Below are 12,666 nucleotides of genomic sequence, written 5' to 3'. Positions count from 1 at the left end.
ATTGGTTTACAATTTCATGATTTAATTCAAATTGATGGTATTATGTTTTTCAATTTAGTTCTAATTGTTTTAAGTTCTAATTTCTTAACCCTTTTATAATTTTTTTTTTCAATTTCACCATTTAATTACAACATTGTTTTTATTTTTTTTTATGTCAATTTCAAGCCTTAATTTTTTTATTTTACTAATTTTTTTTTTCAATCTCACCATTCAATTGAATATAAAACGTATTTTGTACTTTAATTTTGATCTTCATTCTTTCCGTTTTTATTTTTAAAATCTTTTTGTATAATTGAAAATCTTTTTTCAATTTCATCATTCAATATATGATTGATTGAGAATTAGATTTTATGGTTTTTCTAAAGTGGATGTTTTAGGTCTAATGACTCAGGTCAAGATTTGAAAAGTTAACATGCGTTATTATTATTTTTTTAATGAAAAGAGAACTTTATAATTCTTTTTTTTTTTATCAGGTTATTCTAATTATAGAATTTGGTCTGTAGATTTGGCGGGATATCTTAGATTGGCTCAACGCTAAGTAACATGGTTACATGTTTGTCATGATCAGTTTTTTATGTCTTTTTTTTTTTTCCAGAACATGAACATTATTTTTTACACAAAAAATAATCTAGCCCCGCAGCAAAGTGCATACACCAGGGTTAATTTCATCTAAAATAAGAAAGGCCTTGATCAAGATCATTGGAGTTCTTTTATATTTTCACCAAATGCGAGGAGGTGTTATAAAAAATCTTGATAGTAAAATTCATAATGAAACAACTCACATAAAGATATTAGACTCACAAGTGGAAGGCCTATGTAAAGATGTTACCGCACCAAAAGGATGTTCGTGGTAAAGAAGGCTTCTTGAATGAGTTTTGAATTCGATGACGAGATACTTCAAACCTAGGGATACTAATTATAATGCAAGAATGTTTTGGGAAAATAAATATGTCTTAATTATTTTTATTTTTTCCTTTTTTTTTTAAGAATTTTTCCATTTTCTATTATTTTTTTTTACCTTTTTTTTTTTTCTATTAGAGGAGAATAATCTTTTATTTTTATTTTTCCATTTATAAATAAAATTAAATATTTAGTGGTTTTGGTTTTCAATGATTTTGACTTGTAACAAATTTCCTACATCATGGACCTACCTAGCTAATACCAGACTAGTCACCCCATCCATGAGGTGAATAATAAGCAAATTAAAAACAATAAATTACTCATTACCGGTCTAAATTGCTCAAATTCATGGGTTAATCGGTATGAAACCCAGTTGACCACAGCAACCTAGAAAATAAAAGGTAAGGCAAGGAGGCACTTTGTCATGTCTAGTACGCTAATAATGTCCGCGTAAGACTTGAGGGCAAAAAAAAAAATTGACAACATGAGTAAAAACTCACATGGGAGTGAAGTTTTTCTACTGTCCAAGTTAGCTGGCAATCTCAATAATAATAATAACTACAATTTATGAATATTTAGAGGTAGATTAGCTGATTATATTTTAAGTTTGTTTATTAATAATTATAAGTTTGAATCTTTTTAGAAGTATTAAAAAATTATATATTCATGAATTTATGAGATCATTTAAGATGCATGTAAGCTAGATTAAATATCAATATTAATAATTTTTTTTTTTGCAATTTATGGATATTTCTGGTAATTGAAACTGAAATAAGGGTATTTTCTTGAATATATATATATTTTAATTACTTTGCCCACCTTTCCATCTGTAAGCGAGTGCTAGTAGTGTATAGAAAGGAGAGAGAGAGAGAGAGAGAGAGAGAGAGAGAGAACGTGGTCTCCAACCACCACCAACCCCACTACCTTCCCTCTCTCTTTCTTTTCTTTATAATCTTCTCCATCTCCACTCCTCGGAAATTCAGGGCTCTACCTCAAAATTCAGCTCTCACTTTGTTTCTCTATCCAACAACACCCACGCGCAAGCATTGAGCCCTTTGCCCTTGAAACATAAACAACACCGCCATTGTTGATTTGTTTTACTATTGTTTTCTTGATCGATAACAGGATTGGTCATTTCTTGATCTCTTTCTTTAACACAAAGAAATGGCTTCACCGCCCCACACAAGCAAGACCCTAAAGCTAGAGCGTTACAATAGCTACCTTCGCAGGCTACATAGCACAAAGGTGCTGAATGCCTCTTCAAAACTTATCTTCCGTGTTACGCTTCTTATTGCTCTTGTCTTGATTCTCTTTTTTACCCTTAATTACCCTCCACTCTCTGATAAAAATCCCAATCATGCCCACCTCCACCACCACAACTTCCTTTCCGCTGCCCTTTTCACCTCCTCAGCCGGCGGTGATGCCTGGGAGAAACAAGTCCGCCACTCCTCCACTCCAAAAAAGCCAAATGGGCTCTCGGTTTTAGTAACTGGGGCAGCTGGTTTTGTTGGCTCTCATTGCTCCATTGCTCTAAAGAAAAGAGGTGACGGGGTTCTTGGTTTAGACAACTTCAACAGTTACTATGACCCTTCACTTAAAAGAGCAAGACAAAAGCTTCTATTGAAAAACCAAGTTTTCATTGTTGAAGGTGACTTGAACGATGCCTCATTGTTAACAAAGCTTTTTGATGTTGTTCCCTTCACGCATATACTCCATCTTGCAGCACAAGCTGGGGTTCGTTATGCCATGCAAAACCCACAATCCTACGTGAGTTCAAACATTGCAGGTTTTGTCAATCTTCTTGAAGTTGCAAAAGCTGCAAATCCACAGCCGGCTATTGTGTGGGCATCTTCAAGCTCAGTTTATGGGTTAAACACTCAAGTTCCTTTCTCTGAATTGGATAGAACAGACCAACCAGCAAGTCTTTATGCAGCTACCAAGAAAGCAGGAGAAGAAATTGCACATACTTATAATCATATTTATGGTCTTTCACTCACTGGATTAAGATTCTTTACTGTCTATGGTCCATGGGGTAGACCTGATATGGCTTATTTCTTTTTCACGAAAGATATCTTGCAAGGCAAACCAATTGATGTGTATCAAACTCAAGATAAGAAGCAAGTAGCTCGTGACTTCACTTATATTGATGACGTTGTCAAAGGGTGTCTAGGGGCTTTGGACACGGCGGAGAAAAGCACAGGAAGCGGTGGCAAGAAGAAAGGACCTGCCCAACTGAGAGTTTACAATCTTGGCAACACCTCGCCGGTTCCCGTTGGGAATTTGGTGTCAATATTAGAAGGCTTACTGCGTACAAAAGCAAGGAAGCATGTGATCAAGATGCCAAGAAATGGGGATGTGCCTTACACACACGCTAATGTCACTCTGGCAAACAGGGATTTTGGGTACAAACCTACCACAGATTTAGCTACTGGGTTGAGAAAATTTGTAAAGTGGTACGTGGATTATTATGGGATTCAGACAAGGGCAAAGAAGGATAGCGATATCAACAGTGAGCATCCCGAGGAATCACCTTAAGGTCCATGATCATCGCCATCATCACATGGTTTTGTCTTTTGTCTTTCTTTTTTTACTTTTTGTGAATTAAATGAACTCAACTCCTTTTCTCTTCTTCTGGTCAAGGTATTAATGTTCTGTTCCTTTGATGTGTTAGATCAAATTGTGGCTAGCTGTTGTTGATGTTGTAGCATATAGAGATAGATTTGACACAAAGGAAGAAGAAGGGGAGAAAAAAGATTCAAGAGAGTGAAAGGGGCAGGGGGGGACAAGGTGTAGATCTGTGAATTCGGGGGGTTGTAATAATTTGTCATGAGACTGCTCAAAAGGGGACGCAGATCTCAGCCATTAGATTCACATGAAAGAAATTTGTGATTGGACAACAATGATCACATTAAGATTCTTTCTTCTTTTGAATTATTTCGATGCTTTATTGCCCTTGCATTTCTTTTCTTGGTCATAATTAGGTGTGTTCTTTTTGAAATGCAAGTTGATGAGATCTTTTTAATTTAATTTAATTTAATTTAATTTCTCTTCTCAAGGTGCCTTACAAGCATCATGAATAAAGGGGCAAAGATTGTCCCCTTCATGTTAAATCTTGTACTATATTACAATCTTTATAATAACTCCGTAACATACTATGCGCCAACATGGAACAAAATATTTAGATTTTCAGCTTCTCAATAAAAAATACTAAAATGTTTCCATTAATTAATAACCATATTTATTTTTTTATTTTAAAAATATATTTTTTAATTATTATTTTTATTTTTTTATTTACTTTAAATTAAATATATTTTTTTAATGTTTTCATATTATTTTGATGCGTTGATATCAAAAATAATTTTTTTAAAAAAAAAAAATCATTTTAATGCATTTTTTAGTGAAAAATATTTTGAAAAATAACTGTATTCATACTCTCAAACGGGCTCCAACACACGTATATAAATCTTATGCATTTTGATAAGAGCTACTTAGGATTGCATATATATTTTTTTAATAATTACATCTATATAATTATATTTTATTTCAACTCCAATATTATCTCAATAGTTTTCTAACACAAACTATACTATTATGCTAGATATAAACACACGACTATTGATTGATTACGTAGAATACTTTTAAGAGTTTAAAGAATTTAGCTTTAAGTTCATATTTAAATTTTTGTTGCTCTAAATTGTTTTGTAGTTCCTATTTAATTAGTGTAGGATAATATTATTTAATTAGTAATAAACCACACAACACTTGAATTATTGGCTAGTTCGTTATGAATTGGATTTATGTGAATCCAATTATTTTTTAATGATATGGAATACTAATCAATTATAGCAACTTAAAAAAACAAATAAAGACATTAATTTCTTGATTCGTTTATAATATGTAATTCAACATGTAGATTCCAGGGAAGGTGATGCAATCGAATCTAAATATATTACGAATAAAAGATTATGGAAAATAGAATTTCTAAAAACGGTCCCATCAACAATTCTAATTGTGATTTTTATTATAGAGTAATTTATTTTTAATATTCTATTATCTAAAAAGGGATTACAATCCTTTAAATTAGTCTGAAACCAATCCTTGCAAGCAAAAAAAAAAAAAAAAAAAAAAATTCAAATTCCTTTAAACATATAGGAAAAAATAAAAACAAAATTCAAAATTAAATCTAGAAATTTGAAACTAAAAAGAAAAATAGTACAACTACCAAAATAACATCTTATGAGTCTAAGTAAAAGATCTTCCTGACATGAGTTGATTATAGCGAGTCAAACCATCATAAAACTGGACCTATAAAAGCTTCTAGACAAATTTAAATTGATCCAATGATCGAATAATAAGTTATACTTATTTTCATTACATAAGCCAATTGACATGAACAAATATATTATTGGATTGACCCATCTAGTTTATAAATATATTTACTAGGATTTCCACATGATCCAAATATGATAAATTTGTATTTGGTTGATCATAATAACCTCCTATATACGACTGTCATGAGCAAAAATTTTCTTGCGAATATATTAGTTTAGATATGAATTAGCCTTAGTGCCTAAGCTTCACCGTCGAGCCGAAGTATTTTTTTGTGTAAAAATTGATGTTCTCATGTACAAGTGTGTTTGAAAAAATATGCGATTTAGTTCATAGATCTAACTGAGTCGAACAAGTTGGCTTTATTTCAATTACAAAAAAAGAAAAAAAAATGATATATCTCAATTCACAGCCTATTAAATGTGGAAGAACAAAATGGGGTAAAAACACACAAAAAACATATCTTTGTCAACTCAAGTTAACTTGAAAAACCTTTAACTCCGATAATCAGGACCGAGTCAAACCACGACCTAGATCATAAGATTGGAATAACCTAATAAAAAAAATAAAGAGCATTATAAATCCTTTAAAAAAAAAACCCGTGTTAACTTTTCAAACCTAAGAACTAGGCCATTAGATCCGATGCACTTTATATGGAAAAATCATGAAATTTAATTTTCAATCAATCAAATATTAAAGGATAAAATTAAAAAAAATTCAATTATACAAAAGTATTTAAAATATAGCAATTAAAAGAATGATGATTAAAATTGAAATACAAAATAAATTTTATATTTGATTGCAATGTCAAATTGAAAAGCAAAATCAATTTAGTTAAAGGACAACAAAAATTAAAAGAATGAAGATCAAAATTGGCATAAATAATAAAAAATAAATTTTTCATCGAAGAGTGAAATTGAAAAGAATAACAACTTTTACAAAATGGTAAAAAACAATTAGAAATCAAAACAATGAGAATCAAATTGAAAAATATAATACCATCAATTTGGATGGAAGGATTAAATTGAAAACCAATAAATTTTTTACAAAAGAACCAAGAAAAAAAATAGAGATCAGAAGAATAAGGACTAAATTGCAAAAATATAATATTTGATAAATTTGAATTTAATAATAAAATTAAAAAAAAAATACAACTTCTACAAGGTGACCAAGAATAAACATTACAAATCAAAAGAAAAGAAAAGGGATTATAGTTGAAATACTAACAACAAAAAGGATCAAGCTGTAATTTTTGGGGGAGGAGAGAGAGTGAAAGGCCTACTAGCAATAAACTGGATCTCCACTGCCAACACATGTTGTGCAATGAGGAAAAGGACATGATGACTTTTCCAACAACATGACATAAATACATTTTTGGAAAGAGGGGTGATAAACTAGACCACCACCTCTCACGTGCCTGTCATTTTTTGCTTTTTATTTTATATTTAGCCAAATATAAAATTGCCCTTTGAGCTGATATGGTAATAACAAAAAGATTTTTGTGAAAACACGAAAAAACCCTTAAGGCCAATTTTATTTTTTAACTTCCAAGGGCATTTAATTGTTTCAATGTGCTTTTGATTATTTTATTATTTATTATATTTGACAAGACACAAGATTGCCTCTCATTTTATATGATAATAATGAAAAAATTATTTTTAAAATACCAAATTGCCCTTTGATGCCATTATTGATTTTTTTTTATTTTTATTTTGAGGGATTTCAATCTTTTCATTGCACTTTTGAAATGAGAAAAGACATACTTGCCACTAAAATTTAGTAATGACTAACACCATGTGGAAAGATCTTAATGCTCCCAATATCTTATTTTAAGTCTTTTTGATGAAAAGAACAAAATTGTCATTACGTTGTTTAAGTGAACAGTATGAATGAATATGCATTAAAAATATTTTTCAATCCCCATCTAGCTTTTGTTAATGATTTTCTTAAAATATGATAGGGATATTTTAATTTAATACAAAAAAGTCAATTCAAACAAATCCTCAACAATATGACAAATATATATATATATATATATATATATATATATATATATATATATATATATATATATATATATATATCCTAGAGTCAAATTTAATTTTGCATGTCTAATCCATAATTACAAGATTGAAAATGAGTCGAGGCGATAAACACAATCGTTAACCATGTAGCAATAAGTTGAAAGTTGATATGTATTAGAATCCAAGATGGTTAAGAATAAAATTAACATGTTAGATAACTGGTTAATTTCTTGGTTTAAGCAATTTAATCAATTCTCCCTAACCGAGGTATCTAGTTGCTTGATATGGAAAATCCAGGTTGGTAACTGGTGTTGCTTGGTATGTCACGGTGGTTAGTAACTAGTAACTGCATAAAATCTTTTTTTTTTGGATGAATGTGGAGATTTTTATATGCTTTAAGTCAGTAACTTTGTAGAGAAAGAAAGTATAATAATAATTTGGAGAGATATACTCGAAAAATATATAAGCATAAAGTGTTAAAAATGAAGAGATTGTGAGCCTTGAGTTTGAAGGATTCATGCTGTATTTATAGCTCACGAGTTTTGTGTTTTTGTGGAGAGAAATGACTAAAATATAATCTTACTCTTATAATATTTTGAATTGTATTCAACTAAAAAAATATATGTACTGGATTTATATAAAATATTGAGGGACCTACATGAGGTCTTGAAAAAATTCTCAAAGAAATGTTGGATTCGGGCAAAGTGCTTGAGTCTATTAGAGATAGAAAATAGGTTTAAACACACTGCATGGTAGCTCGAACCCATAGGAGTGTTGGAGGCATGCACCTAGATGGTGGACTCGGGCTTTCGTGCCCAAGCTCGGGTAAAAGTTGGATTTAAATGTTGTAACCCAAGCCTATAAAAATAATTTTAGGTATTTTAAATTATTTTTGCACCTATTAAATTTAAGTTTGTGAAAATAGGTGCAAATGCAGTAGCTGCAATTATTTCATAGAGAAGTAGAAATTAGTTGTCCATGTGTCCCTTTCTTGTTTATCTCTCATTCAATTCCGTAACCGTTAAATTAGGTTACAAAGAAAGTATATATATTATATAGTGGTTACATGTTTAATCTTGTACTATCATGCGTAAACTTCATATTCTATACGAATTAGAGCTCATCTTTGTCCCAATTCTAAAACTTTAATTAATGTTTTTCTTTCTTTTCGTCTCAAATTTGTTCTGTAATCCAACTTTTGGCAATATCACCGATGAAATTAAAGAGAAAACTATCATACATTTTCTTCAATTTTATATATTTAGTCTCATATATTTGAAAGCTATTACTTAGGAGTGTCGATTTATTACTTCAATTTGTTTTTTCCCCAACGGCGACCTTGATTTTTCTAAGAAGTTCCACTTAGCTCCTTGCCATTAAATGCTCAACAGGAGCTTACAAAGTGCCCAAACTTTTTTCTATTTTCCTTGTATTTCTGCTATCTTTTTTCCTTCCAAATCTCATATATGTGATATCTCCAAAAAAATAATAATCTTAAAACAATATAAAAATGCTGATTCAAAGAGAGGACCAGCTGTTAGCTTCGGTTGAGTATTTAACGGCAGGGGCCAAATTGGAAACTTTTGGAGGCATGGAGGTCGGCATTAGGAAATTCAAAGAGAGGACCTGCTTGAGAGTGAGGGGATTGCACTGGACAAAATACCCCGAGGATTACATGCTCAGTTAACAGAAGAAAAAAAAAAAAAAAAAAACTTGCTGAGCAAACAGCAAGTCCGTGAGAAAAATCCTCGCAACATTTTGAGGTCAACTCCATAAATATGATCAAACCATGTTGTTTTCCTGAAGATTATCATGAGAATGGATCGTGTGGTTCGTCCTTGAAGAATCCAACGGCCATCTTCCTTTCTTTCGTTTTTATGGAACAAGAGGCAATGATCTTGCTGGTTATATTGTATGAGCCAGGCACTTTCTGATTAGAAATATTGATAAACACAATTCATAATTCCTTATCATTTACAGCTATGATACTTATGCATGAAGACGCCAACTATACGTTATGATAGCTGGGACTTTCTTGTTATGTGTGATATTGAAGCTTTCAAAGCATTTACTCATCAAAAGAACTTATGCTGAAGGCAAAGAAATGAACGTTACAATTATTACTTTTTTTTTTTAATTAAAAAAAAGTTTAAATTCGAGAATTTTGAAATATAGAAGAATATTACCATTTGTACTAAGAAAACCAGGGTTTTTTTTTTCCTTTTCGATTTCATCATTTTCCCCTCGATTCCAACATTAGATTTTTTTAAATAGTTGTTCATGTTGTTTTTGGAAAAACTAAATCAACTAGATCACGTTGAGACAATTCCTATAATATCTCAACCCAAATATTTTTGGGTTAGAGTATTATAAGTACCAAATTCACATATAATTTTATTTTGGACTAAGTAGAAAAAAGAAAAAAGAAAAGAGATAGCCCATGTAGTCCTATATCCATATATAAAAAAAATACAATGAAGAGAAGTGAAGCAGATTGAAAGATTGAAGTTCCATTATATTTTCTTGATTTTAAGGTAAGAAATATGAATTCTTTTATTTAGAAATATTTTGGATTGATTAAGGGTTTTTTTTTTTTTTATATGAAAAGTGCATAAAGTTAATGAGATTTAAATGGTGTTTTCATGGATGACCATATGCAATTAATATGATGGATTATATGATCTTTTAAGATGGATTAAGAGTGCTTAATGATTGTTTAATGGTTTGAAAGTATTAGGTTAACAATTAGGTATTAAAAGTGAGAAGTTGTTAGTTTAGGTATTTTATAGAGGCTACTTCTTAACTTAAAAACTGTATTGAATAAATGTGTTTTTGACCCCATTTTTATATGTAGGCAAAACTTATTCTACCTAGTTTCTAACACCATAAATAGTGTATTAGTCGGATTTTATAAAAAAAAAAGTCATGGTAAAAATAGTAAAGGATAAGCAAACTGTTTAGCAGCAACGCCCAACAATGATTTCACGGCTTATTATAAGTTATATAAAAGGAATTACTTGGTGAACTATATATGGATGGAAAGATAATGGAGTATAGTTTACAACCCAAAAATAGAATGGAATTTTCAACTTTCTAGGAGTAATGGTCAGTTTAGTAGGCATTATACAATTCACAAATTATCATAGTTAAGTGTTGAAGGAACTTTAACATGCTTGTAAATAGGCTATTTGAGTAGAGATTTTGAATGCAATTTTGAGTAGAGATTTTGAACTTTAGTTATAAAGTGATGTTTAAGCAAGGGATGTTTGTGAATGCAATTTTTTGTAAGAAAGTTTTATAAAGTGATTTATGAAAGAAAGTGTTTTGTAATGGATTTGCAAATAGTTGCTCAATTGCTCTAAGGTTGCTACAAACTCAGAGGTTGCTATGAATGAAGTAATGACCTCTAATGAGTAGGGTTGTCGACATTAGAACTAATTTTGATTGCCCGTCAATGGTTTATAATTATTGGAAATGACCTTGGTTAACGGGTTACAATAGTTGGTTAAAAATAGTCGATTAATGGCAGAGTCACGTGTATAATATGGCCGTAGCAATTTAATTTAAATATAAAGTCATATTTATGGAATTGAATGCCAAGTGAAAGCATATGCCAAGAGTTTAAGAGTTTTCTCATTGATGGTCCGTGTGGATTACCATTAGAGGCCAGATAATTGGATGGTTTATGGCTTCTGACAATTCAACCTTAAAGCAGTCAATGAAAGCCCAAAAGAGCATTTGATATTTAAATAATCTTTGTATAAACCCTAAATAACTCTAAATTTATCTAACAAGATCTTGAGATTCCTAATTGTTTTTTAAATTTACTATTTTTACCGTGTATAAGTTTTTGAGAAACCCACCAATGGTATCAAAGTCATTGTCAGACAATTAGAGTTGTTGATTGCATATTTTAATTGTTATTGGCATTAATTGTGAATTAATTTTACGAGCAAAAATAAGTTTTCTAGAATTCTGATTTGACATGATTTTTCACAAAAAAAAGGCTACTATTTCGGCTATAATTTGTTTTTTAAAAAAATTATGAATGTTACACATCCGCCAGCGGTGGAATTTATACAGCGCACCTGGTTGTGCTATGTTCACAATCAAAGCACAACCACTAGCTGAGATAATAGTTATTGGTTATTGCTGGAAGTCTAAGGCGAGGCTTTTGCCTCACGTTGGCAGCTACGTAGTGCGAGGGGTCGTCCCTCGCATTGCTGGTTGGTTATAGTCGTTAGCTACAATAACCAACGACAACAAGTATAAAGCCCACTTCTAACAAAAAACAAAGGTAGATGAGGAGGCAAAATTAGGATTTTAAGCATGAAATCCTACTTTAGGCACTAAAAAAGACAAGGGTTTTTGTTATTATTGTGGTAAATAAAAACACTAAAGAAGGATTTTGCAAGACTATCCTGTAACTATAAAGGCTAAAAACATTTGTTGAAGCTTTTGCTCTATGTGTGTTTATGATTGAATAAAGGTAAAATGGATCTACGAGTAGATAATAAAACAAGGGTTAGTGCATTAACGTTGTCAAGTGAGCTAACACTAGAACTTGATAATTTTTTTTTTATTCTAACACTTTTTAGAAACATCATATCCATTTCTAAATGGATTTAAACTTAGTAATAAGAGAAAATGTTTTTCATTCTATAATAATGATGTTTATCATGAATTTGGTACTTGTATACAAATGGTTTTTATATACTTATATTTAAAATTCTCAGGTTTAATATTAATAACAAGAAGAACAAATTAGATAATTAATATCCATATTATTTATGACATTTTAGACTAGGTCATATCAATGAAACAAGAATCACTAAGTTACATAAAGAAGGATATTTAATCATTTTGATTGTGAATCATATGAAATTTGTAAAGCTTGTTTGTTAGATAAGATGACTAAAAGAATATTTACTAAAAGAGTAAAAGATCTAAAGAGTTGTTAGGTCTAATGCATATAGAAGTATATGGACTAATAATGATTCATGCTATAGTGGATATACATGTTTTATCATTAATGACCATATTGGATATGGTCATGCGTATTTGATGAAAGTCTAAATCATTTAAAAGATTCAAAGAATTAAAAAATAAAGTTAAAACACAAATTAAAATAATATTAAGATACTTTAATCGGATCAAAGTGGTGAATACTTTAGCTAAAAATTTTAAGATTATCAAAAAGAAAATATGATTCTCTTATAATAAACACCTATTGGAACACCACACATTGATGAAGTTCCATGATGAGCTATACAGACCTTCCACGTTCCTTCTAGAGCTATGCTCTATAAACAACTACTTACCTTTTAGAAAAGGTCCTATCAAAATCTATTGATAAGACTTCATATAAGATATGGAATGGTAGGAGACTAATCTTATTTTACTTAAAGATTTG

The 12,666-nt window shown here is 30.4% G+C and overlaps 1 protein-coding gene across 2 annotated transcripts; it reads left to right on the top strand.

Annotated features, from left to right (window-relative positions):
- Window positions 1-1,837: 1,837 nt before the first annotated feature.
- LOC118048707 (UDP-glucuronate 4-epimerase 6) lies at window positions 1,838-3,949 on the top strand. 2 transcript variants are annotated; one of them, XM_035058509.2, is made up of 2 exons: window positions 1,838-3,436; window positions 3,572-3,949. In XM_035058509.2, the coding sequence occupies exon 1, from the start codon at window positions 2,065-2,067 to the stop codon at window positions 3,433-3,435; it is 1,371 nt and encodes a 456-aa protein (XP_034914400.1). In that variant the 5' UTR covers window positions 1,838-2,064; the 3' UTR covers window position 3,436; window positions 3,572-3,949. The 2 variants fall into 2 exon arrangements, with proteins under 2 accessions (XP_034914400.1, XP_034914398.1); XM_035058507.2 differs by having other exon boundaries at window positions 1,839-3,463.
- Window positions 3,950-12,666: the final 8,717 nt, after the last annotated feature.

The sequence above is a fragment of the Populus alba genome, chromosome 17 (assembly GCF_005239225.2).
Source record: "Populus alba chromosome 17, ASM523922v2, whole genome shotgun sequence".
Lineage (NCBI taxonomy): Eukaryota > Viridiplantae > Streptophyta > Magnoliopsida > Malpighiales > Salicaceae > Populus > Populus alba.
This window is presented reverse-complemented; position numbering and strand designations above follow the sequence as displayed.

Excerpts from the sequence above, each read along its gene's own strand:
- LOC118048707 (XM_035058509.2), top strand. The coding sequence starts at position 2,065 with ATGGCTTCACCGCCCCACACAAGCAAGACCCTAAAGCTAGAGCGTTAC.